Below are 27103 nucleotides of genomic sequence, written 5' to 3' on the forward strand. Positions count from 1 at the left end.
ATCAACACCTGTACATTTATTTAAATAATAATTTGTGTAAATATCATGGTCTTCTTTCTTAATCGTATTTGTTGCATATGTTACATTTTTCAGTGCTTTTTTTGAATTTTTCAGAATCAAGAGGAGGTGAAAGTAATATACATGGATAATCTCCATCGTCAATAAATTGTAACTTATGTTTATGAATAAATTTTGTGCCTTCTTCTGAAAGTGTTTCATCTATTTCACCATCTAATAAATTTTTAGTAGATTCCAAAAAGTAATTTTTATATCTTTCTTCATGAGATTTTTGAACTTCTGATTCTGAAGCTGGGATATTCATTAAACCTCTACTTCATTCTCATTATATTTTTCAACTTCTCTTAATTCCTTAATTTTTTCATCTATTTCATCTCTTATTTTTTCCAGTCTTTCAATTTCATCATATTCATCATCTTTAATCCGTTCTTCATAATATTCAGGGAAAACATCAGGTTCTTTAGGTTTTTCTTCTTCAGATGTGGGATATAAAAAATTTATAACATCATCTTTATTCATTTTTCCATCATAATCTAAATCATTTAATAACTCCGCGAATTTTTGACAATTTCTTAAATAATATTTATTAACTTCATAACTCGCCTCCTCTAATATATCCTTTATTTCCTCGTTTGTGAATCCCAATTTTTTAACGTCGTTAGTCTTGACACTCATTTTCATACGAATTAAAAAAATAAATTATTCAAAAAATGTAAGACATGAATTTTTAAAGTTTATTTTTCATTCATGAAAATAATTATTTCTAATTTCTTTTATTCTCTCGTACATACTAGATTTGAAGAATTCAGAACTTTTACCATAATCTCTTAAATGTTTTCTTATCCCTAACGTGTGCCAGTTATTATATGAAACTGAATAAACTTTATCTTTATCTTTACACCTTTCATCACTTCCAATATATTTATATCTCAGTTTTGATTTAGCATTTTCATATTCATTAACGTTTAATAATTCACAGTCTTCCTTTTTAAATATATGTTTAAGATATTCAGGATTTAATACTCTACGTTTATATGCTCCTAACTTAGTTCTAAAGGTTTTTCTACAAAATTTAGGAATTCCATCCTCTTTAATGTCATCAATGATTTCCATTTCATTATTTTCAATTTCTTCTTCTCGTTTATGAGGTCTTTGATTATGACTCCATTGATTCCATGAAATTAAATATTCTTTATCATTATATTTATACCTCATTAGCTTATTTTGGCTTTCATATTCATTTTAATAATTCACAATCTTCATTTTTAAATTGAAGTTTAACCCATTCAGGATTTAAACAATGTTTAATTAATCGCGGAATATCTGACATCATCTATATATAGCTTCTTTTATAAAAGATAAAAAAATAAATTATTTTAAAATTAATGTTAATTTTTTAATGATTTATAAATAAATATATTTTAATGCATCGTCTATATATAGATGTAACAAAAAAAGTCACACAACCCGCACTCATCTACTACTGTCACATTCGAAAATCGTTTTTCGAAAGGAGTTTACAATTACAATATATTGTCCTATTGTATTGTAATTGAAAAAAAAAAAAAAAAAAAAAAAAAAAAAGGTAGTGGGGCTTCCAGGCACTTCGTGCCTTCTAGCCCTGAGGATGATTGGTATAATGAAGTTTTTTTTTTCTTGGGGTGTCCTTCCAGGCACTTCGTGCCTTCTAGCCCACATAAATGAAGTTTTTATTCGGAGGTCTTCCAGGAGCTTTTCACAAATTATATATGTTTTCATGTTTTGTCAAGACTTCATCGTAAATGTTTTGTCATGATTTCTTCGTAAATGTTTTGTCAAGACTTCTTCGTAAAATCAGACAAAAATAATGTTTAGGGTAGAAGGTTAGATATAACCTCTTTTCTAACCTCTTTTCTACCCTCTTGAATTTTCAAGACTTCTTCGTCATAGGCACGGAGATAGGACGGTTATTTTACAAAACTGACAACACTTTGACCGAGTAGTTTTTTGTGCTGAACAAGAAGTGTCATATAAACATCTGTCAAAAGCCGCTTTTTAACTTCACTTAAATGCCACGTAAGATACGTAAGAATATACGTAAGAGGAAGAGAGCATTGAAACATCCAATAGTAAGACTGACACCACAACAACAGTTGCAACAACAAATGCTGAATGACCCCACTATGTTGCAACAAATGTCAAGCAATCCTATGCTTTTAAACCGAGTTGTTGGTGCACAGAGTGGAGGTTTAAGAGCGGCACTTTTAGCGAAAATGGCAGGCTATGGTGGAGCTGCAGACGGAACAGCCTATAACCCTCAAAGTCAAATGAATTTGAGTTCACTCAAAAATCAAATATCAGATGTCAAAAAGTCAAACATAGACATACAGAAACAAATAAGTGAAAACGAAAAGAAACTAGAATATGACAGACACACAAAGAAACTCAATGAGTTAACGTAGAGAAAAAGAAGAAAGAAGAACAACTGAAAGAACTAAGTACAGAGGAATATGCAAAAAAAGTGTCAGAAAAAGCAGCAGAAGTAGCAAAAATGGAACAAGATGTCATAAATTTGAAAAACCATACTACTCAATATAAAGTACTGAAAGATGAAGAAATAAAACAAAAAGCCCTGAAGACATATATGGATAGCGATGAGTATAAAAAAGAAGTTGAAGCAACTGTAAAGGCAGAAAAACTTTTACAGTTGCAAAACCAAACCGTACAGTATGAAAACTTAGCACAAGAAAGTAAAAATAACGACGCGGCTATGCAAAAGGCAATGAAAAGCGCAGAATATATAAAAGCTAACAATGACTGGTTAGATGCCCAAGCCAACGCTAAAGCAGCCCAACTCATAGGGTCAATAAGGACAAAAATACAAGCGGATGAAGACAGTTCAAATGAAGCTTTAACAAATGCTGACTTTAAGAACGCTTTCGAAGCTCTTCATAGTAAGGTGAAACAAGTGAACGACTTCTCATCTGGAAAGAAACTGAAGTCTGAAGGTTTCGACAAAGAGTTAAAAGAAGTAGCACAAAATATGACGAAAAATAACAGATGCAGCAACGAGACAGGCAGTTCAAAGTGCCTATGACGCCGTTAGAGCAACTGTTGTGAAAAGTCAAGAAAAAGAGTTACAACAGACCAAAACAGACCTAGTAAATGCTTTCTTAAAACGAAAAGTCAGGTAGGACATTACGCTGCAGATGGAACATATGTGCCAGCTGGTGGAACTTATATACCACCAAACCCTCCAAGAGAAGCACCTGCACCAGGACTACCTAGAACATTTACATCGTCACATGGACACAGACACAGGCATGCACCAAAACCAGCACAACAACCACCTCCACAACCAGCACAACAACCAACACAACAACCAGCACAGCAACCAACAGTTCAAAACCCTGCACAACAACAACCACAAACAGAGCAAGGACATAAAAGAAGTAGAGAACAAGGAAACCAAGAATTCTTAAAAATGCTTAAAGAAGAGTGTGGTTTCCCAGATACTGTTGACTTTAGTGACAGATATAAAGAAGCTATTGGAAAGTTCAAGGATGGAAATACTGACCCGAACCTATTTAGCTTTATGGCTCAGCACCAAAACGGATATAATCTCAAAACCTGGAAAATACAAGCTCGCTAAGGGATATGATTTAATAGCATATCATCCAAATGACATGGATGAATTTACTCCGAGATATTTGATGTCAGAGCTAAATGACAATTCAACTTTCGTCATGAAACGCGTAAAAAATAGAGACGGAACGAAAGAACAAAAGCTTATGAATGCGGATGACGTAGATAGGGAAATTGTTGAAACGGTCTCGGAATATATGAAATGCCAGCAGATGAGGTACAAGAAACTCCACAGGAAGAAGTTCAGATACAACCAGACATGGAAGAAATAGTTCAGCAACAACAGCTAGAAGAGCCTGAAGGAAACGAACAAGTCACTCCTTTGGAAACTAACTTCACAGAACTAGATGAAGATTTGGAACAGCCGAAAAATCTTGACCCTCAACAAGAGTATGCGGAGAATATGGAATATTTCCAAGAGTCTAAAAAAAATTCGGCTGACATAGTAGAAGAATATCGAAAAATGTTTGCCGACATACAAAAGACTCCAACATCAGATGAAAATATCCAGCATAGAATGGAAGAACTGAAAAAAAATGTACACAAATACAACCCTTTTTTACTTACGAGCATTTAACGTTCAATCTTCGGATGAACTCGGTGAAGATAAAAGGTTAAATTTCAAGAAAACATATAGAAATGAAACATTGTTTAAAGTTCATTCAGAACCTAGCCAAGATGGAAAACAAACCTACTTTTGTTTCTGCAGACGATGGAACTACAATGAGATGGGGTCATAAAGCTAATCCAGATAGGTGGTTCATAAACTTACAACCTCAATTCCAAGAAGTTGTAGACGCAATGGAAGTGAATGGTGAACCAGATGTAGCTGGTATTTTCAGCGCGGCTTTAATGCCATTGAAAGATAAAAGATGCAGATATTTTGAACCAGTATGAAATGAACATGGCTGATGGAAATATAACACCTGACGTTCTAGAACATTTATCTCAAAGAACTACACAGAACCATAGAGATGGTATATTTGGTGAAGAGTTTAGAAAGAAAGTTAGGGAGAGCGAAGGAAGAGAACCTATTGTACATGACCTTGCAAACGAAAGTTTGCAAAATGTCATAAAAACTTACTTTGCAGACAATGAACTGAGAAGGGATGAATATTTAAGAAAACTCAAATGGACAGTACCAAATGAAATGTTAGTATTGAAAAACATGTTCCTTGACAAAAAAAAACCAACTACAGAAATAAACGACGCAAGACTGAAAGATTGGGTAAAAGCTTTCCCATTCACAAAAGATATTGTTGGTAACATGGAAGAAAACCAGAATGGCTACAAAAACATATATTTGGAAACGAGCATATTCCATATGGACAGGCACTGTTTGAAGAGCTTGAACCAGAAACTCAGGACAGAGTCATGCAAACAATAAGCGACGACTCAAATACAGACTATGACAAACTCTTTCTAGGATATAGGTTACCTGAGATGGGCGACCAGAGCCAAAAGGCAAAAAGGACATGGGAAATTTGCAACATACTAGATGAACATAATGCAAAGATGCAACAACTTCAAGCAGAGGGCAATGAAGGAAAAAGAAGAGTTAAAAACTCAGTCAGGAAGAAAGTAAAGCTTGGTCGGAGTGGGTTCTATTATGACATATAAATCCAACTATTCTATATTTTTACTCATATGAAATGTACGCCGCTCAGAATATAACGCCAACAGTTTTGGATGCCATGAATGGAAATGTTTCCGAATGGTATAACGAATGCGACAATGCCATTAGAAGGTCAGAAATAGTTCCTGGAACTTACGAATATACAACTGCTGTTTCTTATGGAAACGTAGGTGATTTGGAGAAGGTTCTTCAACAACAGTAGATATTGCTTGCGACAGGTTTCATATAATTTCTATTGACAACTCTTTCTTATACGTGGAACAAGACATTGAAATAAAACCTTCTGCCAAGTTGTCTGACAAGAAAGGTTGCAATGGAATTTTCTATGTCGGATACCAATATGCTCCAGAAGTTTTCATGGGATATAAGATATATTCTAACTCTGACTTAGTTCAAACAGTAACATGGGCAAACTATGAATGGTTCGCTTTGAGAAACTCAGTACAACCACAAGCTAGAGAACAAACAGACCAGTATGCAACTATTGAGAAAATAAGAAGACTTGACCCTAACGTTCCAGGAGTTTATGTAACCTTTCTGGACAAACTGCAGCAGCAGTAACCAAAGTAAAACTGAAACTTAGAGTTCCTTTGTCATCTTTCCTCATCTTCAGGTTTTTAAGATACTTGCCAAACTGGGCAGGAAAAATTTCTATCGAACTTACTCCAAGCAAAATAACTTAGTCATTGCACCAACACAAGACCCATTCACTCTTACAGACGTTAAAGGGAGCAAATCAAACGTCATTCGCCGACTTTTGCAAAGACAAAGTTGACTTAGACTTTGGTTTCTCAAACTTCAACACTGAAGTAAACTATTATTTCAATGCTGCTGGAACTGCTTGGGACCCAGTTAAGTTCACATGCGAAAAATTTGAATGCAAGAGAATAGAAAGCAGACTTGCAGTCTATATGTTGGACCCAGATATTTCAAATGCTTTAGCTGCCAAATATATTGCAGTTCCACTTATGTTCCCTATACACCAAATATCTGTCAAAGACTTTGCAGGTGAAGTTGGAAACCAAAGTGCTGACCCAGGTGCAAGAACAGATATTGCTTAACAACTGCAATGAAACATGCAGATACTATGTTTGTACTGTTCAGACGAACTATAAATGACTATTCTTGCTTCTACAACCCTGGTATTAAATACCATATAAACATAGATGGCAAATACTATCCAAGAGAAGAATATTCCACAGTTGAAGATATGAGGTCATACAACTTGACATTAGATGCTATGAACTTTAACAACAACTTCACAACAACCATTAACCCTGAAATGCAAAGTTCTATTATGCCATATGTGAAAGTATGGACCCATACAGGAGCTCAAAAAACTCAATATACAAATGGAGACCGTTCAAACTTTGGCTTGGCATTCCATTTGCTGACTCAGAAGACTTTATGGGTGGTATTTCAACTGTTGGTACTGTACAAATACAATATACTGGTGACAGAGACGGTCCAGATGAATTGAAAGCAAAGAAGTTTACAAAACCAATAGCACTTTTCACGGAAGATGCTCTTTTGAAGATTCGTTCGATGAAACCTGCTGGGGCTCCTCAGATTGGTATAACGACAGCTTCCATCGAGCAGATTTTGGCAGCAGGTCAGTAAGTTGTTCTTGAACTGACTTCTCTCCGTCAAATATTGACAGTACGCCAGTTTTGATATAATATTGTATTAAAAACTTTCCTTTAGAAATATCGGTCAGTTTTGTTGTTATATTTTTGTCTGCTTCAAGAACTTTCACCATCTCGGTTATACCAACTTTCTTTGCTTTATGAAATATTTTTGTTCAGCAAAGACTGCTATTCTATAACATTTTCCATTGTTTGTATAAAGAACTATTCTATCAATGAACTTGTATTGTTTGTGTGTGTAAACTTTGTTTTGCTTCAATTCAATAAGATATCCGAATACGTCCATCTTTTTATTCTAAGTAAATGTCATTTCCGAAAAATAGAAGCGTAAGTGTTTCAAAAGGTTTAATGGCGGTGGCAGACGTGAAGTTAAATTCACCAACTCAAACAAACAGTCAAAGTGTTGTTGTCAATGTCAAAGAAAGAGATGTTGAAGTGGGGAAACCATACGAAGACGAAGATGGTATAACAATAGTTCCTGTAAAAGAACAACCAACATATCCTGAAGTTAGCAGAGACTTAAGTTCTGTTGCAGATATTCGAAACGACTACCAACAACTGAAAAACAAACTTCAAACTCAGGAGAAGATTTGTCAAGCTTTAGGTATAATGTTAAACTTGGTCGAACACAACCCTGTAAAAGTGAACTCATATGTCATTGCACCTCATGAAGTTTTGAAAGAACTATTGAAACTTTTGACAGAGGCAGACGATATAAACATCAAAGAAATAGAACCCGACATTAGTTGCTGTGGTGTTTCATATAATGTCATTGACAAGATATACGTTATGAAAGGAGGTGAAACGTTGAACTTAAAGTATAGTTTCCCAGACGTCATAAAAATATTTGACGACCACAACATTTCATTAAATTTATATTGCTAAGTAAAAATGTCAAAACTTCTTGAAAGATGTTTGAAGAAAAATAATATAGACTTTATTTCATGTAAAGGACTTTACACACTTTTGAACGATATGAAAGACCCCTGTTTTGTTTGTTCGTGTAGACAAAAGGAAAGTTCTATGTCTTTACAAAATATTTGAACTTCTTAGACAGAGAACTTCAAGAAACGCCATGTGAAAGTTTAGATGAAGTTCTTCTCCACTTTCAGAAAAACTTTTAAATATATATAAATGGCAGAAGATATAATGGTTTATACTATTACGACTAAAAACCCTGAGTCATATAATTCTATAACAACAAACTTACAAAGTCCTCAAGGACGGATATTGTAAACTAACCTTAAACACAATGACGACTAAAGCCTGTTTTGCTCTTTTGACACCAGAAGATTTTATTGTTGTGAATGGTAAAAAATACTCCTTTGAAGATACTTACTCAGATATACCACCAACAGGTTTTGTTGACTTATTTAATACTTTAAGGACGGATGTAACATGTGCTGCAACTAGAGCAGGTTTCATTATGTTTGGATGTCCGACTGAGTTTAGTATAAACGATATGAGCTATAATACAAAACTTATTTCTGGTTTTTACTACCAACAGTTTCCTATAACAGGAAAAGGTGTCATACAAGGAATGTCTATTCCATTGACTTTAAGTACACCTATTTTATATATTGTTTCAAACTTAGGTTCAAAGTGTGCTATTCGAATGTCGACAGAAACTACTATGACCAAAAGATACTCATGCGTATAAACAACACTTTCTCTGCTGGTTTGCCTATTGTTCATTCGAATGCAGAATTTTCAGCTTTAGTAAACTCAAACACTTTAGCAAACATAAACTTAACCTTAGTTGACGCAAACTTTGTTCCTGTAAAACTTTTATGTCCTATGTATTTGTCAATGACGGCAGAAAGTTTCGAATTGGAAGATGCAACTGGTGAAAGTATTGTACTACAAGAACAACTTCAACAACAAATAGCTCAAGAACAACAAATGCAACAAATGGAACAAATGCAACAACAAAGTCAAGAATAAAAAAAATATTTTTTTTATTTTTATAAAAATGTACAGAATAGACGTTTCAGATTTTTATGACTTCCAAGCGTTCAGAAATATGTGTCCATTTAGAGACTATAACAAAGCAGTCGAGAATTTGAAACGTTTAGTCATTTATGTTGACTCTGCCCCAGAATGTTATGTTATGAAAGAATGGGATGTTGTCTTTAACAAACCAAGAGCAACCATAGTTTCAGAACAAGAATGTAGACAGAAACTTAAGAAAATAAAAGTCGTACAAGTTGGTATGAAGATGTTAGATGCTTGGGATATCTTATTGTCAAAGTTAGAAGATTTTTCAGTTCGTGGTATAAAGTTCTATACACCATCTCCAAACTTCTATTCTATCTTCACTGGATATAAATACGAACAAGTAGAATGGAAAGAAAATGTTATAGAAGCTTGGTTAGACCATGTCAAAGAAATTATATGCAATGGAAACGAAAGAGTCTATGAGTATATCTTATGTTGGTTTGCAAACATCTTACAACATCCAAGTGCTAAAAATGAAACTGCTCTCATTATAATTGGAAAACAAGGAACTGGTAAGAACACTTTCTTTACAGATATCTTATGCAAACTGTTAGAGGGCTATTCGAACCCTAATATGACAAACTTAGAAAACATCTGCGGTAAATTTAACTCTTCAATAGAGAATATGAAACTTATAGTATGTAACGAACTTCAAAGTATAGATACAACAAAAGTTTTAAACTCAGATGCTTTGAAGAGTCTTATAACAGACAAAGTTGGAGTTGTTGAAAGAAAATATAAAGACCAAAGAGTTTGTGAAAATGTTGCAAACTTCGTCATGGTTTCAAACAATGTTGTTCCGATGAAGTTAGAAAGTTCTGACAGAAGATATGTAGTTGTCAGAACGTCAGATTCTCATATGTAAGATACAGAATATTTTGACGCTTTGTCAGAAACTTTGACATCTGACTTTTACAACCACTTGTTCTCATATTTCATGACATTAGATATTTCAAAGTTCAATCCAAGACAAATTCCACATACCGAAGAAAGACAAACATTGTTAGAAGCAAACAAGAGTGTTTATGAACTGTTTATAGATGAGACTAACTTTGAGTGTTTAGATGAAAGGTCATTGTACGATGAATATAAACAATATTGCCAAGAGTATGGTTATATGGCAGCTTCTAAACGTACATTCTTGGCAAATGTCAAAAATCTTTTAGATGTTCAGAACGGCGTATATACAAAGAAAAATTTTTATGAGTAAATTTTAAAAAAAATCTTTTTTTATCCGATAGAAAAGATGACAAAATTCATCTCAGTAAATAAGTACATGACAGAAGTCAAAGAAGAACTAGACCCATTCGCATATTTGAATGTTTACTTCTACCATTTTGAAAAGTCTACATTTGACAAAGTTTGGAACATCGAACCAGTTAAGTTTGCTATTGTGACTAAAAATGGTGCGAAATTTGAAGACTTAGACATAGAAGGTTTGTTAACAGTCAAAGAAAATTTTGACAGAAAGTTCTCAAAACTCGAAGAAGGCAAAGCATACAAACTTGTTATACCTTATGAACCAAAGAAAGCAGACGACTATGAATATTATGAGTCTAAGATAGTTGAAGTTCAAGGTAAATTGGGTAAAAAGATTTTAGAGTCTAAGCCAGTGTTTGCTCCTAAAGAGGAAGAGAACATTGACATTGACCCAGAAATGTTCTAAAAATAAAATTTTATTTTTACATGTCAAATTTCTTTTTCTCTGGTTCAGGTTCTTTCTTCTCTTCTTCTACTTTCTTTTCTTTCTTCTCTCTCTTCTTCTTCTTCTCTGGTGGAGTTATGTCAAACTTCTCAGAACCATATTTTTGTAAAAGGTCTTTGTCCTTTAATAGCTCTTCTATTCTGTTTTCTATTTCATCTTCAAGAACAGCGCATGTGTCTTCTTTGCATTCTAAGAACTTTTGTTGGACTTCAGCTTTCCAATCGGCGTCATCTCTGTCAACAAGTCTGTCATTGACAAATTTTAAGACTTCTCTGCTTAATGTTTTATGGTTCTTGTCATATTCCCAGAAACAGAACTTTAGAACAAATTCACCTTTCTTGTTTACACTATGTAAGATTTTATGGTCTACAGATGTTTTGCTGTCGAAAAGCTTGTCTCGAATATAGATAGCGAAATCGCTAGACATTTCCTAAAAGATAAAATTTTTAATTTTTCTAAAAATATGTTAGAAAAAAAGTTTGCTGACATTGACAAGAAATTTGAGAATGTTTTAAACAAGAACAAGAGGAAGTTAGAAAATGCTCAGATAAAACCCATACATGACAAGTTCCTATTTGCTCAGAATGGTATAACAGGTCTAATTGCACCGCCTGGGTCGGGCAAGACTTTCACTTATCTTAAAATGGCTGCACAACAACAAGAACTAGATGAGAAGAACCCATTCTATGAGTTAGTAGTCATTTGTAGTACTTCTGGTCAATTTGACCAAACCGTAAATTCGTTCAAAGATATTATAAAAAAGTCTAAGTTAGTATGTATAAAAGACTCTGAGTTGTTGGATTGGATAAAGAAGTACCAAAGAAGAGTTTTGAAGTACAATGCTATAAATGAGTATGTCAATTCGAGGTTTAAAGACCCAAATGAGGAAATGCAGAGAATATTAGAGAAGAAACACTTCAGAAACAAACAGAAAGAGATAGAATACATTTCGAAGAAATTGCAATCTTACGATTGGAAGACTTACCCTCACAGATGTCTTCTTATCTTAGATGACTTTGCTTCTCATCCTTTGTTAAAGAATAGAGAACAAGACATGTGTCGAATTCTTAAGAAGCTCAGACACTTTAACATTTCAGTTGTCATTTGTGTACAGACAGCAAAGAGTTTAAGTAAGGATGTTAAAAGAATACTTACTGATATCATACTTTTCCCTGGATTGTCCGAAGACGATTTCATGGAACTTATGAAAGAGTCCATGGCAGGTAAGTTTGACAGACATGAACTATGGGAGAAGTACAAAGTCATACAAGACCCTCATACTTCTTTCAGAATTCACATCTACGCGAACAAAGTTCAAATTGTAAAAAGTCAAGCTTGAAAAATAAATGGTTCATCTACCCTACTTGTTTGAAGTTGTCAAAATACTCTGTTATTTTTCACGATTTTCATGAGTTTTGGCTACCCCTGTAAAAGTCGGTCTAGAGAAATTTCATGAAATTTGGTCATTTTTTTCAGCAAAAATATATTTTAGGGTAGAAGGGTATATCTACCCCGTTTTCTACCCTCATTTCTACCCCAGTTATTTTATAAACGTTTCACATGGTAAACGTTATTTTTTAAATTTTGTGAAAACTCAACGGTTTGACACAAGCCCTAAAAATTATTTTACTCAGAATTTTACTCAGAATTCAATAAAAATATATTTTAGGGTAGAAGGGTATATCTACCCCGTTTTCTACCCTCATTTCTACCCCAGTTATTTTATAAGCGTTTTACATGGTAAACATTGTGAATTCGTGAAATTCTAAACAGTTTTGTAGCTTCTATTTCTTCACGAAGGATATCGAATGTTTTCACAATGCCGAAAGTTTCTTTATATTTCTTCTTGACATCTGAAAGAAGGAAATCGTCAGCTGTTGGATAGTTTTTGTTTAGAAATGTCAACATGTCCATTTTATCTTCTGCTGGTTTCTCTACTTCTTTCTTTAAGTCAGCATAGTCGTTTCTCATACGTTCTATCTCTTTGACGGAGTAGTTATATTTCCTCATTGCTGCTTTACATTTAGAACATTGTGGGTTCATTTTTGCGTTATATTCTGAAACCTTACCTGCTAGTATGACTAAGGCGTCAATGGTTTTCTTTAACTCAAAAGTTGCTGGTTTTATCTGTTCGTTCCATACCTTACCTCTTCTATCTTTATCTCTTATCTGCCATACACATTTTGCAACTAACGAAACAAAGTTGTCGTAGGTCTTAAACTCCCCAGATTTGTATATGTCAGAGATGTTCTTATATACCATATCGCAATCTTTGTCCATGACTTTGTGGTTGCAATGAAAACCAAGGAATTCATAGTTAACCTTTCGTATGAACTTCTTTATTTCTACTGAGTCAGTTGCTTTGACTTCTATTTCATCGAATTCTGGAATAGTGAGTTTTTGTTGTTGTATTTCAGGAAGTTTAGGTAGATGGTCAATAATATCCTGCATTTCATAAAGATACTGTTCATTTGTTTCATCTTTCGCAGTGCAATCTAAATCTCCTTGGAGAAGTTCTTGCTTTATCTTCTGGATTTCTGTTTCGAAAGTATATGAAGAAGGAATGAAGCTTTTCATCTCTACTAACATTGAAGTTGGGTTCATGACTAACGAGTTTGGTGCTGTTGTTGCTAACATGTTCTTACAATAAAAATAAAAAAATATTTTTTTAAAAAAACCAACTTTATTTTTTATTTCGGGAAAACTCATGACAAATTCAAGAGGGTAGAAAAGAGGTTAGAAAACAGGTTAGATATACCCATCTACCCTAAAATATATTTTTGCCGAATTCTGAGTAAAACTCATGACAAATTCAAGAGGGTAGAAAAGAGGTTAGAAAACAGGTTAGATATACCCATCTACCCTAAAATATATTTTTGGGTGTAAAATTCAAATTGTAAAAAGTCAAGCTTGAAAAATCTAAGTGTTTAGTCTTAGTAAGATGGTAGCTTCTTAAAGCATATGCCGTCCTTGAGTTTTATGTACGTGAAGAGAAGTACAATGAATTCAATTACGAGTACAATTGCAATGACAACTAAGGCAACTATTTTTGTCTTTTGCCAGCAAGGGTACTTCTTCTCTTCCAATGGTTCGGCAGAACTATACTCACTCATGAGAAATGCCAAAACGGTTTAATAGAAAAAGTGTTATTTTTTCATGTCCGAAGACTCGAAGGTGCAACACTTCCAAAATACCGACGAACTCAGAAGAGCAGCATGGCAGTATGTTCTTGACAACTTCTTTGAGTTCTCCAGGAACACCTTGGAAAATGCTGAAGAACTCCGACACAGAGAATTTGGAGAAATTGCACTCCAATACTACCTTGACAAACAAAGGGTAAACAAAGGGTAAAATAAGACTAAAAACTTAACGTTTAAAAGTGACATTTTTATGAGCTCCGAGTCACCGAGAAAACTTGGTCAGATGTTAGCAGCTTACTTCCCTGAGGAGGATGGAAGCGTTACATACGTAAGGTTCAAAAACAACGAACCTGGAATTGCGTACCAAATTCGCAATTACATGACCATGGAAGAGTACGAAAGGTTCCTACAAGAGAAACCAGCTCTAAACAACTCAGAAAAGAAAGAATAAAAAGTTTAACTCGTAATTGTTTATTTTTTTACTTGTATGGGCAAGCTGCAAGAATGAAGTCGACTATCTCAGTCTTTGTCTTGACCAGTTGGACTGCTCTTGCGAGTACGTCTGTTTTGCGGTCTCCAGCTGGTGTCTGACCTTCGTAATTGCGCATGTTCTTGAGAGCTCCAACTGTAAATGGTTGTAGGATGAAGAGTCTCTCAGACTGCTTGAGGTAGTCTTCACGGTCACGAACCGAATCTGTGGTACGAGTCGAATCTGTCGACCTTAGGGAAGAGACTGAAAGCCTGTCGTCTTCCATAGGGGCTGTGGCATAATCTTTGCGTAAACGGTTCAGACCTTCTTCGAACTCTTGGTCTCTCTTGGATTGAGATTGGAATTGTGGGGCAGGGTTTTGCATAAACATCCAAGGGTTGGGGAAGTAAGGCATAGGCTGAGGAGGAGGGTAGTTCGGGAAGCCTTGTGGTAGGTAGTAACCTTGAGGTGGAAATTGGTAGTAATTTGGTGGAGGGACTTGCTGGAACTGAGGTTGCTGAGGTGCAGGGGCTGGTGCTTTAGGTTCCTCTGGTTTGGGAATGGGCTCGGTTGGTGGTACGTCGGACATCTGTTTGTGGCTTAACCGTCGGAAGGAAAAACCTTTCCTGTCGGAAGGAAAAACCTTTCCTGTCGGAAGGAAAAACCTTTCCTGTCGGAAGGAAAAACCTTTCCTGTCGGAAGGAAAAACTTTTTCTGAAGTTCGACCAAAAGTTCTCAATTTTCGAAAATTTGAATGGTTTACGGACGGACAACTGGAAGAGTCCTTCCTGTCGTCGGGAAAATTTTTTCCAGTTGTCGGGAAAATATTTTCCTGTCGGATGGAAGGACTCGGAATACCAGAAGGATTTGACGAGGCAATTTACCTTATAGAGATAAATGAAGTTGTTAAGCAGTACTTGCGCAGGGTAATGAAGCCCAAGGTCAAGTTCACCACTATTTCTGGAAGGTCTACACTTCAGCTCGAGACTTCGACTGGAATTCCAATTCAAATACCAGACGGGACAGCCTACGATGGCATAAAGGACGCCAAAAGAGAAGCTCTTGTTAAGTTCCTAAACAAACGTCCTTGGATAAAAATACCAAACAAGGAGAACCCCCTACCCCATATGAAATTGGCAATTCAGTCTCTCCTTCACTTCTCGGGTCAGCCGTTCTACATAACCTGTGAAGGCGACATCCAACCAGTTCAGTCAACCTTAACGTTTTGAGTAAAAACATTTTTTTTCATTTTTTGAATGAAGCAAGTTAAATTCGTCCCACACCAAACTCAATGGACCGATGAAGAGTTGCAAGCTATGGTTGAAGGTGTTGAGAACGACATAGACGGCGAACTTGAAGGAGCTCAAACCACAATTGCAACCAAAATTGCACAAGTCAAGGAACAGATAGCTCCACTTAAAGCTACCAAAGCTACTCTTGACCTCATGGATAGTTACCGTTTAGAAGTAAAGAGTGGAATAAGACAATTAAAATTAAAACTTCTAAACTACGAAGCTATACTCCAAAAGTTAGCAGAAATGAGAAGACTTTACCAGAGCTACTTACATGTAAGGGACTTACCTTCAAGCAGTCCGACCAAAGATGAATTTTCTGACATTGTCCCAATTTTGTCCGAAAGTCAGCTCAGATGTTTTGAACTGCTCCCAACATATCCAGAATATGAACGTTTGCCTGAACTCTTCCGCAATCTCAAAAAACGTTTTTTGGTTCTCATGTTCCAAACTTTTATCGGAAGAGACAACAAACGTTCAGAAGAAGAACAAGATATTATTTTAAACTTGTTGTATGACTTAACCGTCATAACAAGCTTTTTGAAGTAAAACCGCCATTCTCAAACCACTTCATTTTTTCGATGTCCGAACAAGCACCGAAGCCGAACACAATGGCAGATGTCCTTTCAATGTTGCCAGACAAGCGCCCAGTTCAAATTCAAATTTTGAATTTGAAAGCTCATCTGACAAACACCGTTAAGACTCTCCAAAGTAGTCTTATGGAAGAGATGAAGGGACTTAAAGGTGAGTTCCTCATGAACCAAGCTTCCAATGAGAAAGTCCTGAATGATTTGACGGAAACCTTGCGCATTTACGCGAGAGAGAACCGAGACCTTGCCAGACTCATCTACCGTTTCTTCGAAGAGATAGATGCCATCTGGAAGGTACTCGGAAAGGACAGAACCTCCAACACCGTAATTCGTGAGTACCAAATTGAAGAAGGAATTGTCGAGGAAGAAGAGGAAGAAAAGAAACACGAAGAAGAAGAGGAAGAAGATGAAGAAGAGAAACACGAAGAAGAGGAAGTTTGGGCAACCCTTGTTGCCGATGACGCTTACGAAATTTCCCAACCCTACCCATACCAAATCCGCAACAAGGAGACAGGCAAGGTTCTTACCCCAGTCCTCAACAACTTGGGACACTTGAACCTTAACCTTCGGAATCGCGGTTCAATCTCCATGGGCAAGCTTGTCGCAATTCAATGGGTTCCAAATCCAGACAAGAAGACGAGGGTCAGACACATTGACGGTGACAAGCTCAACAATCGTAAGGAGAACCTCGAGTGGTTCTAAGAGTAAAAAAATTTTATTTTAGGGGGAAACCCCAAGTAAATTTAGGTGTTTATTTGGATAAGTATGTGAAATTAAGGTCAATTTGCAAAATTAGTTCCCGACCTTTGAATTGGACTCTTTCGTCATCCCAGTTGCGTAGGAGGTCGTCCCAGAGGAGTTGGTAGATTTGCCAATCCAAGGACGATTTGTCCTCCCAGGCATTGAGGATGTACTGCTCGTAGAGTCTCATGACCTCTCCCTTGCACCAGACACCCTCTTCCTTGGAACGTAAGGCTTCTTCGAAGTGCTCGAATGCGATTGGCTGCGTGACCATCCGAAATGACACTTTTTGTCCGTTTGGTCAATGTTTGTGTCTCGTGCCATAGTCGACGAAAATACAGACAAACAGGTTATATATGAGTTTGAGACCAAGAATGGTGTAACTCGACCTGTCCGATTCAAATTCGAATAAAAATTTTTTACTTCATGCAATGTTTAACTATTTCACCATCTTCTTTAACACCCCAGTACTTACGCTTGGAGAGGACATGAACTTCGGTGAAAATTTTGTCCAATTTGAATTGACCCATCTTCTCACCGACCATACCCATTTCAATGAGTTTGTTGTATCCTTCTTCGTTCGTCATGAGTGCGTCAATGTTCTCATAGTAAACCTTCACTTTGGATTTGACTTCCGAGAAGAATTTGTTGTAGTTGTCAAGGACTGCTTTTGCGAACTGAGGGTAAGACCAATGTTCGACAATAGGTTTTAATGTGGTTACTAAGCCACTTTGACCTTGAGTGAATTCGTACTTCAAAACAAAAGAAAACCTTTCAACAAAGTTGTCGACCTTCTCATAATGTTTACTCTTCATCTCTTGAGGTTTTTTAATGGAATATCCCCATGTCGAATTCATAAGCAATTTGAGTGTCATTGCAAGTTTGGGGTTTGAAGCTTTCCTAATATCATACAGTTGTTGTATGACTTTTCCAACTGTATAGTTCCTTCCTGGGAACTCTCCATCTTCGTTTGGAATTCCAGTCGGGATATATTGGACGAACCTCATGTATGCGGCGTTAAGGTCGACATAGTATATTTTTTCATCTGAGTCGAACTTATCGCATCCAATCGGACCAGTTTTTGGAAATTCAAGCGAGTCTCTTATCTTCTGAGAAACTCTCCTGTTATCTCATAAACATCGTCGAAGCAACCTGTTTCATATAAAACCTTCTGACCTAACTCAGATGCTCTCCAATACAATTTGACGTCAATTGGATGTCTCAATGGGAGTTTGTTTATAGCATCTTGAAGTTCTTGCAACCTCATTGGAAGTTCTTCTGGTTCAGGTTGGTATCCGAACAATCCAACTCCTTTTGGAACTGTGTACTTCTTTTGTACTAGAACTTTGTCTGGAACAACTTTTGGTCTTGCTAACAGTGAAAAGTTTGTTTCGTCTTTTGGTACAAAAGTTTCTGTCAGCTTGTCATCTGGAATTGGTTCCAACAAACCTTTCTCGAAAAGAATGTTAACAGCTCTGACAATGTTGCACTTGCCTTTTCCGAACAATGGGTTTGTAAGACTTTCGTTCAACATGAAGTGGTTGTGGACAATTACAATCTTCAACCATGGTAAGTCTTTGTCAACAACATAGTCGTCATGTGAAGAACCTTTCTCAGTCGGAATGTTGACTCGGATATTCACATTTGCCAACGGTGCAATTTTAGCCAATTGACCTCTGAGCATGTACCTTGTCTTCACACATGACTCAAGATACTTCATTTTCTCTTCTGAAACAAGACCAGAGTTCCTGAGACATGTAAGAATACAAGGTTCATTGACAATTGTTTCAATTGAATTGTAAATTCCATACCTGGTTAAGTTAATGTCAGACTTATTTCTGAACGGGAAGTATCCAGCATGTTGTCTGACTGCTTGAGGGTTAGGTTGGTACCATTCGAACTTGACACTTGCAATTCCTTCAATTGCATTCAAAATGTCTGAGTCGGAGTCAACCATTTGTTCTCTCTTTGTAGTCTTGAAAGCGTCAAGAAGTTGTGCGGCTGTTTGTTCATTGCCATGCGCATAGTAAATGTGACCATCTAAATCTGTTACGGTTAGTCTGAGATTGTATCCTTTCTTATTTCCGTCTTGTATGGCAGCAAGTACTCCCATGAAGCCTTCTTTGTTCTTTCCTTCGTCAAAGTTTACTGTAAAGGTTCGACCAGATGTAATTTGACTTCTAACTTCACGGTACTTTTCATATGCATATCTTGTTCTTTCCATGGGAGCATGTGTGTCTTCACCTTTTCCTTTTTTCCTTCTCAAAGGATGCAATTGTTCGTCATGTTTCCAGTAGAATCTGGCAAAGCCGTCGTGTCCTTCAACTTGAGGCTCAGTAACATCGAAAGGTATGTCCATAAGACGTTCTTCTTCTAACCTCTCTAATCTGTTTGGATAGTTTGCGCGTGCTGTTTCTAAGTCCATTTCATAGCGAAGACCAGCCAGTTTGTCATAGACTTTTATGGGTCTTCCCTTCCTATATTTAAAATTCTTCGAAACTTTCCAACCATATCTTTCTAACTCTGCTTTTATTCTAGCAGATTTTCTATCCATTCTATATGGGGGCATTTTTATAAAAATAAAAAAATGTTTTTTCTTTACTTTACGTAACCGCCTGCTGCCATAAGTCTTTGACGCCAACCCATACCAGCTAATGAAGGTTGACTTGGTTTAGTTTGGAAACTAAACTTTGGTTTTGGTTTATCTTCAGTTTTTGGTTTCTCTTCTTCTATCGGTTTTTCGTCACTTTTCGGTTCCTCTGACTTTACCTCACCTGCAGGAACAGTTGTGTCGTCAACATCTTCATAAATATCATATGCCATTTGTTTTTGTTTTCCTTTCAACTTTTTGTGTTTGTTGTAAAGTTTAGAATATTTCGACTCTAAGTCAATGAGATGTTCTATAATGAACTGTTGGTCAGTGAAGTAAACTTTTCCATCTGTTGTCTCGAAAGCTCCTTCAGACTTCAATATTTTATTTGTGAGAGTCTGTTTCTTTTTTGAGATACTAGCCGTTCCATTTCTATGAAAAGTGACTTTGTAGTTAGGGTTTGTATTTCCAGACCTGGCACTTTCTATTATTGAATTTTTCTCTTCATCTGTAAGTTCTTTGACAGGTTTTGACAATGGTTCTGAACTTTTTGTTTGTGGTGTCAAATCTACCGTTTCAACTTCTTCGGTCATTTCATCTCAGTAAAAATTTTAGTTTTGTTTTGTTTTCAACTGGTTGTTTAGGTTTTTTAAGTCGGTCTAAAACTTCCTGAGGTATAGGAAGAACTTGACAAACACGTGGTTGTGTAACTGCTGGAAGCCGACAAATCCATCTTGAACCCATTTGTCTCAATGCTGTATTGTTCATTTCATCTCAGTAAAAAACTTTACATTCCCCACGTTTGAGGCGGTTGAGGTTGGTTATTGTTTACCCATTGTTGTGCATGGTTATATCCTCTGTTAAAGAATCTTTCACCTTGGTCCATATAGTGTCCTGCTTGGTTATAGTAGTCATTTGCTTTGTTATAATAGTTTCCTGCTTGTCTTCCTACATTGTCCATCCATCCTTGAACTTTTCCTCTTGTTTCAGGATTTGGAATAAGATTTGCTGCATCTCGTGCTACATCCCAACCTTTCTGTACAGTTTGTATAATAGGTTGTGCTTTCTCTTTAAGTATACCTAATGTACTCAAAATCTTCCTTCCAACTCCAAATACACCTCTGGCTATTGTTCCCACTGCGGGCAAAAATCTGGATGCAACTCCTGCTAATGCGCCAAATAAACCCATTTCTTATAGGGTAAAAATGACGAATCCAAACAAGGACCCCTATGTTTCTAAGGCAACAAAGAAAGCACTCATGATAAAAATCTTTAGTTCAACACCAAATGCTTGGTTTATGGATATCTTGGAAAACATTCCGAGGTATAGAGAAGATGGACCACCATACTGGCTAATATTTGTCGGTCAAAACACAAGATACTGTGAAGCCATACCATTACAGTCCAAAAATATTTTAGATATCTTAGCAGCTTTGACAATATTCGTTGACAAATACCATCCAACAAAACTGACATCTGACTGTGAAAGTTCTTTCAAATCAGACGATATTAAAAACTATCTGCGTTCAAAAAATGTAAACCAATATTTCATTGTCGACCAAAACCATTCTGCTCTTGGTGTCATTGACAGTTGTATAAAAATCTTAAGAGATTTAAATCAACCACAAGGTGGTGAGGTAGATGAAATGTCATATGACGACAAATATAGACATTTCTCCATGGCAAAGATGAGACAAGTTTTAAATATTTACAATAGCCGTAAACAAAAAGGTTTGGGAAACCACTCCCCCGAAGAAATGAAAAAAACCCCGACTTAGAGAAAGACTATATATTTAATAGTTTAGTCAAAAGAGACAAACAAGAAAGAATGCCAGGCTTCAAACTTAAGAAAGGTGACAAAGTAAAAATAGAAATACCTAAACGCGACCCATATGAAAATACTATTGACTATGACAACAATGGGAACTCGACAGGTACTCACCTTCGTGTTCGTAAAAATAGAAGAAAGTATACAAGAGAATATTATGAAGTTTTAGGCAAACATGGCAAAATGTACAGACTGCAAGCAGAAGATAAAACTACTATTGTCAGACCTCGTTTCAAACTTGTCAAAGTTCAAGGTGGTATACTTTCAAAGACAGTTCCTAACAAATATAAGACAACTCCTGACGAATATGCTAAAGAAGTTGAAAATGACGACTAAGCAATTCTATACCATGCGTAAACTGTCATAAATGGCGGCATGTAATCTTTACTTTGTCCCGTTGTTTGTGTATATCCCGAAACGCGATGTGTATGGTTTCCATCTCCCTGAGTGTCACTCCAGTAACAATTTATAGCAAACTTAACCTCGTCTTTAACATCATATCCTTTACCTTTTGTCATTCCTGACCAATCCCAATATCTATGCTTATGCCAACCTGCTTGAGATGTACTTAAATCTATGTAGTGACTGTGTGCAGGTAAATTTTCACCTGAAATCGTTTTACTTCCACCTGTTTCCTTTGAAGAGTTTGCACAATACAAAAACCTGTCGACTATTTGAGTCCAAGTTCCGAGACCAAGTACTACTTCTGGTCTGGTAGAGTTCATTGACGTATAAATAGAACCTATAGGATATACTGTTTGAAGTATTTCTGTCTTTAATGTTTGAAGCTCTGTTTTGTCTGCTTTTTTATATAACTTTTCTTCAAGTTCATTTACGTCAGAGATGCTATGTCTATGATATTTTTGTGGGTATGTTCCTTCTGTCCATGCTAAAATACGTTCTTTTGTTGCATCTACATATCCAGCTATCCATGTCGAGTCTGCTTTTGTATTCCTTAACTCTGTAACACCTTTCTCAAGCTCTTTCAACTGTTGTCCATCTTCCATTAAACCTCTGGTATGACTTGAAACCGTTTGTGTCAACATATCTACAGTTTCTTTGTCGGCTTTAAGGTCTAAACATCCTGAAACCCACCCTGTATTGGCTTTACCTTCTAAAATCTTCGATGTCCGTTCATGGTACCATTCAACCCTTTTTATAATTTCATTGTCTTTTTCATCCACATATTCCTTATCTGCCTTCTTCACTAACCCACTAGCCAGATATGCTAACTCATCGTCAACATACTCTTTGTCAGCTTTCTTTTCAACATCCTCTTTTGTTGCATATGTTGCATCTGCTCTGTCATGTTCTTCTTGAACTTTTTCAATGACATACTCTTTGTCAGCTTTGTTGTCAATATCTGCTTTCAAAAGAAGTTCATCTATAGGTTTCTCGTTTAAAGTTCTTTTTGTTGGATTTATACAAACAGTATGGTTCTTGTTGTCTTGAAACAGAAACTCGTCTGTCATTGGGTTTAATGTCAGTTTTAGGTTTCCTTCTTTCAATGACTCAGATATCTTAGAATAGTTTGAAAAGTTTGTTGTGTTCTTATTTAGAGCTTGCATAATGAGTTGTCGGTTGTGTTGTATTTCTCTCATAGACGCTGTTTCATTTGACATTTTTATTCTAGATAAAATATGCTTCCAATAGAAAAAAAAGAAAATTCAAGAGTTGCTACAACTAAACCATTAGATGAACTTTTTACGAATGTCGGTCAAAAGTTTGAGACAGAGACCGTAAAGCATGAAGGCTATCGTTTTGACTACCCATTAAGATGGCTAAGAGACCCATCTGTCACAAAAGCTATTGGCTTTCGTAGAATGAAGTTTGTGTCTGTAGAAGATAAAAGTTTTCCATTTATTGTAAGGTTTCATATAGATTATATATCTGAAGGGAAACGAAAAATGTGGGAAGAAATTGAGCTAATACAAGTTGACCTTTCATCTTCTCTACAGACTGCGTTAAAAAATATAGAAGATAAAATAAATTCATGTTATGCAAAATATGCTGATGAATATGCAAATACCGAGAGCACACTTTATGTGAGAATTGTATATGACAAACAAAATTCACAAGTGTCATTTCAAATCTACGAAGACAATCCAAAGAAAGACGAACAAATATATACAGAATTCACTGCAATGTCATGGTATTATTTGCAAAGAATGTTAAATCAGAAAGTCGAACTTCCTTTAGCAAATATTTACAGTCGATATGCAAGAGATGAACCATATTTATTTAAAGATGTTTTCGACCCAGATGCTATTATTGTTCATGCTTCATTTTCTGGCGCCCAAAACTCTTTCTTATGCTTGGCAAATGACTTTTACGAAAAACCTACAAAGTTATACGAACCACCAAGTGGAAGTATTTCAGACTTTCAAGTATGGTTTACTACAGATGGAAGAAAAAGAATAATTCCATTATACCATGTGTTTTACTTAGAACTTAGTTTCATATACAACTACTATCGAACGGTAAAAATATAATTTTTTAATACGGTTGAGGTGTTGGATTTGGTTGCCAACTTGACTGTGGTGCAGGTTCAGGCTGTTGTATAACAGGAGCTTGTTCTTCTGGTTCAGGGTCTTTAGGTATAATACCAACGAACTGACCTACTCTTTTACCAATATTTTTGACACCGTTCCAAATTCCTCTTCCTACGGTTTTTATTCCATTCCATATACCTCTTCCAACATTTCGAAAGAAGTTTCCTATCTTACTGAAGAAACCCATTTTACTATATGTAAAAATCTAATGTCCGCCTAGTCTCTTACGTTTCCTGTTGAGTTCCATAGCATTCTTTAACTGGAGCTCATACATTCTGTTTCTCCTCTGGTAGAAAACATATTCTGGGTCAACTCCTGTGTTCGCGTCATCTGCATAAAGTTGTTTATATCCCACTTCAGGGTTTGTATAAAACTCTTTCCATCTCATATTTGCATACCATGGTGGCAAACCTAACGCAGCGTCATTTGACATGGCAGTTTGCATTTGTACATCTGTTGGCACTTGACCATAGTTTGCCATTGCAGTTTGTATTCTAACTTCATTTGGAATATTCTCTGGGTTTGGTTGTCCAGGTTGCTGTGCATTCGCTAAGTTCTGTGCGTCCATTTAATATTAGATAAAAATATCTCTTACGAGTACATATACTGAACATTTGCAGGCATTGGTTCATCTTCATATTCTCTATATCTTTCTGCCACGTCAAATAAATAAATGACACAATGGAAAAAACCTAAAACAAGTAGTCCTATTTCAAACCACATTTACTTACTAGTAAAATTTCTTTGTTATGACACTTTCTCCAGTTTATAGGACCTCTCTCATATTCTATCTTGTCATATCTAAACTCATAGTCATGTATGTCCTCTAACCATCTCATGACACTTTCCAAACCACTTTTATCGGATGTAAAGTAAAAGCATGGATGGTTATGTAAAACGTCTAAAGTTTCTAAAGAGTCTCTCAAAGTCCAGTCTACTTGGTATTGAAAATCCCATGTGTTATAGAACGGCGGGTCCACTATAAAGAAAACATTTTCCTTGTCTTTATATTTTTCATACAACTCTGTCCAATGACATCTCACAAACTCTATACCCTCAATATATTTTTCTATGTTCTCTTTGAAAACATTTGTATAGTTAAGATATAAAACTTTTGACATAAGTGTTTCAATGTCATGAACTCTTATAGCACCACTATATAATAGTCTAGCAGATATACTATCCCAGTCAATATACTCTGCCTTTTTCAAAACCTCTCTGACAGTATTTTTCTTATCTAATGGTATACGTTCCATCTTACCTATAGGTATCTTTTCTTTTAACTCTTTCAATATTTTGTTTGTGTCTGGTATATGTTTGAGACGGTTCATATAGTTGTCGAAGTCATTGCATATAATCTTTGAGTCAGGAAATATTGTATGGCACAAATGAGATATATAGAAACTTCCACCGAACAAGTCTACAAATGTTAGACCATTCGGTAGTTTCTTAAGTTCTCTCAATAGAATATCTTTACATCTACTCTTATTTCCAAAGAAGGGTAACGGTGGTTTTGTAAAATTCATTTTATATATATAATAAAAATGTTTTTTCCTGAAAAGTGACAGAAAAGTGACGGGGGGCTAGAGGGCACGAAGTGCCTGGAAGCCCCACTACCTTTTTTTTTTTTTTTTTTTTTTTTTTTTAATTGTAAACTCCTTAGTTCGATTCCTTCATTTTATTAAATTATAAATATACAATTCTTTCTAATCTTCCTTTTTCATAATTCATTTCTCATTTAAATTCTAAATAATCTAACTCTACTAATCTAGATTTTTTCTAATATCAATTTTTCATATACAAACTCTTATTTTTTCTTTCAAAATTCCATTTTCCAATATTTTTTGAAAATTTTACATAATTTTATATATATTTTATTCTATTATTATTACATAATAATATTATACATATTAATTGTTTTAATTTTTGAATGCATACGATAATTTTTAATTCAATTTTTAAACGAATGTTTTGATGGGACGAGCTTACTGCTCATAGGCTCATCCCATCAAAACATTCCATTCAAAACTCTGGCCTTCATCGAGGCCAGAGCCAACAATTCATCCCCTCAGAGCCAAGTTCCTCGACGGTCGTCCTCATTAGGCCTGATCCGAGAGGAACTTGGCTTTGAACGAAAATCACAAGCTCTGGCCTCAGGAAAAGCCAGAGCTTCGCAAACAATCCTCGGGGCCGGCTTCCTCAAAGACCGCCCTGATTCGGGGCGGCCGGAGAGGAATCCAGTCCCGAGAGAACGTCCATACGAAGCTCTGGCCTTTTCCGAGGCCAGAGCTTGTAAATACAATCCGCAGGGCCGAGTTTGAGGGAGATCGTCCACATCATTGGCGATCTCCTCTCTTCTCGGCCCTGAAAGACATGCAAATACAGGCTCTGGCCATAGCAAAGGCCAGGGCATGGCTTACATTCCCCAGGGCCGGCTTTCCCAAATGCCGCCCTTATCCCGGGCGGCAGGAGTGGAATCCGGCCCTGGGAAGTAGAAAATACGAAGCTCTGGCCCAAGCAAAGGCCAGAGCCTGCAAAATTCATCCTCAGGGCCGAGTTCTGCGATGATCGTCGATCATGTCGACGATCTCGCAGGAACTCGGCCCTGAAAGACATACAAATACAGGCTCTGGCCCAAGCAAAGGCCAGAGCCTCGCTTACAATCAAATTTGCCGAATCTCAGGAGATCGTTCAAATCACGGACGGTTTTCCCTGAGATTCGGCAAAATAAGTCAAATTACAGTTCTAGAAAGACTAGAAGGGGGCCCTGACCTTAAGAAAGGACCCCCTTCCCGGTCTTTCTGGCGAACTTTGGTTCGCATTGCGAGTGTCTGCTGCGAATCCGGGGCTGAGCAGCAGACACTCGCAATCATATGTCGCGGCAAGTGCACCTGTGGTGCCAGAATGCACTTGCCGCGACAATTGCGAAATGCAAAGATGATGCCGGAAGGAGCGGCAATACTGGCAAAAGCCACTCCTTCCGATACCAGAAAGACTAGAAGGTGGCCCTGACCTTGAGAAAGGACCCCCTTCTCGGCCTTTTTTGTTAAATTTAAGATCATTTCAATTGCAAAATTATTTCAAAATTCATAATGGATAGTACCATACGAAGGTGCAAGTCATAGCAATGGTGCACCATCAATATGAGCCCCATTGCTATGACTTCACCTCGGGATAACCTCGATGGGAGGAAAAGTGGAGCAATTCGAACATTGCTCCACTATACAAGTTCTTGTAAGGATAGGTATATAGTTACCACATCCTTACAAGAACT

The 27103-nt window shown here is 36.3% G+C and overlaps 16 protein-coding genes and 7 pseudogenes across 23 annotated transcripts, besides 2 other annotated features; 11 read left to right on the top strand and 12 right to left on the bottom strand.

Annotated features, from left to right (window-relative positions):
* Nucleotides 1-661: part of a mobile genetic element that runs on past the window's edge.
* Nucleotides 662-2066: 1405 nt separating this feature from the next.
* On the top strand, nucleotides 2067-2285 carry TVAGG3_1082450 (annotated as a pseudogene). Its single transcript has one exon. A coding segment is annotated over exon 1 (219 nt).
* A 263-nt stretch (nucleotides 2286-2548) lies between these two features.
* On the top strand, nucleotides 2549-3552 carry TVAGG3_1082460 (annotated as a pseudogene). Its single transcript has one exon. A coding segment is annotated over exon 1 (1004 nt).
* A 1796-nt stretch (nucleotides 3553-5348) lies between these two features.
* Nucleotides 5349-22779: a mobile genetic element.
* On the bottom strand, nucleotides 6792-7210 carry TVAGG3_1082480 (annotated as a pseudogene). The gene has a single exon. A coding segment is annotated over exon 1 (419 nt).
* TVAGG3_1082490 lies at nucleotides 7273-7758 on the top strand (annotated as a pseudogene). Its single transcript has one exon. A coding segment is annotated over exon 1 (486 nt).
* On the top strand, nucleotides 8948-9787 carry TVAGG3_1082500 (uncharacterized protein; the record flags this gene model as incomplete). Its single annotated transcript, XM_051256719.1, has 1 exon — nucleotides 8948-9787. One exon carries the CDS (start codon nucleotides 8948-8950, stop codon nucleotides 9785-9787), a length of 840 nt encoding a protein of 279 aa, XP_051076077.1.
* TVAGG3_1082510 (protein of unknown function, DUF4108 family) lies at nucleotides 10169-10588 on the top strand (the record flags this gene model as incomplete). The annotated part of the gene is made up of 1 exon (XM_051256720.1): nucleotides 10169-10588. The coding sequence occupies one exon, from the start codon at nucleotides 10169-10171 to the stop codon at nucleotides 10586-10588; it is 420 nt and encodes a 139-aa protein (XP_051076078.1).
* Nucleotides 10605-11054, bottom strand: TVAGG3_1082520 (uncharacterized protein; the record flags this gene model as incomplete). Its single annotated transcript, XM_051256721.1, has 1 exon — nucleotides 10605-11054. The coding sequence occupies one exon, from the start codon at nucleotides 11052-11054 to the stop codon at nucleotides 10605-10607; it is 450 nt and encodes a 149-aa protein (XP_051076079.1).
* Nucleotides 11091-11966, top strand: TVAGG3_1082530 (protein of unknown function, DUF4106 family; the record flags this gene model as incomplete). Its single annotated transcript, XM_051256722.1, has 1 exon — nucleotides 11091-11966. One exon carries the CDS (start codon nucleotides 11091-11093, stop codon nucleotides 11964-11966), a length of 876 nt encoding a protein of 291 aa, XP_051076080.1.
* Nucleotides 12353-13264, bottom strand: TVAGG3_1082540 (annotated as a pseudogene). The gene has a single exon. A coding segment is annotated over exon 1 (912 nt).
* TVAGG3_1082550 (uncharacterized protein) lies at nucleotides 14018-14218 on the top strand (the record flags this gene model as incomplete). Its single annotated transcript, XM_051256723.1, has 1 exon — nucleotides 14018-14218. The coding sequence occupies one exon, from the start codon at nucleotides 14018-14020 to the stop codon at nucleotides 14216-14218; it is 201 nt and encodes a 66-aa protein (XP_051076081.1).
* Nucleotides 14247-14825, bottom strand: TVAGG3_1082560 (uncharacterized protein; the record flags this gene model as incomplete). Its single annotated transcript, XM_051256724.1, has 1 exon — nucleotides 14247-14825. The coding sequence occupies one exon, from the start codon at nucleotides 14823-14825 to the stop codon at nucleotides 14247-14249; it is 579 nt and encodes a 192-aa protein (XP_051076082.1).
* On the top strand, nucleotides 15076-15465 carry TVAGG3_1082570 (uncharacterized protein; the record flags this gene model as incomplete). Its single annotated transcript, XM_051256725.1, has 1 exon — nucleotides 15076-15465. The coding sequence occupies one exon, from the start codon at nucleotides 15076-15078 to the stop codon at nucleotides 15463-15465; it is 390 nt and encodes a 129-aa protein (XP_051076083.1).
* On the top strand, nucleotides 16110-16820 carry TVAGG3_1082580 (CYTOCHROME B-C1 COMPLEX SUBUNIT 6, MITOCHONDRIAL family; the record flags this gene model as incomplete). The annotated part of the gene is made up of 1 exon (XM_051256726.1): nucleotides 16110-16820. One exon carries the CDS (start codon nucleotides 16110-16112, stop codon nucleotides 16818-16820), a length of 711 nt encoding a protein of 236 aa, XP_051076084.1.
* Nucleotides 16870-17133, bottom strand: TVAGG3_1082590 (uncharacterized protein; the record flags this gene model as incomplete). The annotated part of the gene is made up of 1 exon (XM_051256727.1): nucleotides 16870-17133. The coding sequence occupies one exon, from the start codon at nucleotides 17131-17133 to the stop codon at nucleotides 16870-16872; it is 264 nt and encodes an 87-aa protein (XP_051076085.1).
* TVAGG3_1082600 (DNA/RNA polymerases family) lies at nucleotides 17279-17446 on the bottom strand (the record flags this gene model as incomplete). Its single annotated transcript, XM_051256728.1, has 1 exon — nucleotides 17279-17446. The coding sequence occupies one exon, from the start codon at nucleotides 17444-17446 to the stop codon at nucleotides 17279-17281; it is 168 nt and encodes a 55-aa protein (XP_051076086.1).
* Nucleotides 18034-19413, bottom strand: TVAGG3_1082610 (annotated as a pseudogene). The gene has a single exon. A coding segment is annotated over exon 1 (1380 nt).
* On the bottom strand, nucleotides 19458-20042 carry TVAGG3_1082620 (phage tail repeat-like family; the record flags this gene model as incomplete). Its single annotated transcript, XM_051256729.1, has 1 exon — nucleotides 19458-20042. The coding sequence occupies one exon, from the start codon at nucleotides 20040-20042 to the stop codon at nucleotides 19458-19460; it is 585 nt and encodes a 194-aa protein (XP_051076087.1).
* Nucleotides 20237-20638, bottom strand: TVAGG3_1082630 (uncharacterized protein; the record flags this gene model as incomplete). Its single annotated transcript, XM_051256730.1, has 1 exon — nucleotides 20237-20638. The coding sequence occupies one exon, from the start codon at nucleotides 20636-20638 to the stop codon at nucleotides 20237-20239; it is 402 nt and encodes a 133-aa protein (XP_051076088.1).
* TVAGG3_1082640 lies at nucleotides 20655-20976 on the top strand (annotated as a pseudogene). Its single transcript has one exon. A coding segment is annotated over exon 1 (322 nt).
* Nucleotides 21610-22284, bottom strand: TVAGG3_1082650 (phage tail repeat-like family; the record flags this gene model as incomplete). Its single annotated transcript, XM_001282697.2, has 1 exon — nucleotides 21610-22284. One exon carries the CDS (start codon nucleotides 22282-22284, stop codon nucleotides 21610-21612), a length of 675 nt encoding a protein of 224 aa, XP_001282698.2.
* Nucleotides 22780-23184: 405 nt separating the features above from the next.
* TVAGG3_1082660 (uncharacterized protein) lies at nucleotides 23185-23769 on the top strand (the record flags this gene model as incomplete). Its single annotated transcript, XM_001330145.2, has 1 exon — nucleotides 23185-23769. The coding sequence occupies one exon, from the start codon at nucleotides 23185-23187 to the stop codon at nucleotides 23767-23769; it is 585 nt and encodes a 194-aa protein (XP_001330180.2).
* A 4-nt stretch (nucleotides 23770-23773) lies between these two features.
* TVAGG3_1082670 (serine threonine-protein phosphatase family) lies at nucleotides 23774-24016 on the bottom strand (the record flags this gene model as incomplete). Its single annotated transcript, XM_001330144.2, has 1 exon — nucleotides 23774-24016. The coding sequence occupies one exon, from the start codon at nucleotides 24014-24016 to the stop codon at nucleotides 23774-23776; it is 243 nt and encodes an 80-aa protein (XP_001330179.1).
* An 18-nt stretch (nucleotides 24017-24034) lies between these two features.
* TVAGG3_1082680 (uncharacterized protein) lies at nucleotides 24035-24397 on the bottom strand (the record flags this gene model as incomplete). Its single annotated transcript, XM_001330143.2, has 1 exon — nucleotides 24035-24397. One exon carries the CDS (start codon nucleotides 24395-24397, stop codon nucleotides 24035-24037), a length of 363 nt encoding a protein of 120 aa, XP_001330178.2.
* Between the last annotated feature and the right edge of the window lie 2706 nt (nucleotides 24398-27103).

The sequence above is a fragment of the Trichomonas vaginalis genome (genome assembly GCF_026262505.1).
Source record: "Trichomonas vaginalis G3 chromosome Unknown ctg_156, whole genome shotgun sequence".
In the NCBI taxonomy this organism is placed as follows: domain Eukaryota; phylum Parabasalia; order Trichomonadida; family Trichomonadidae; genus Trichomonas; species Trichomonas vaginalis.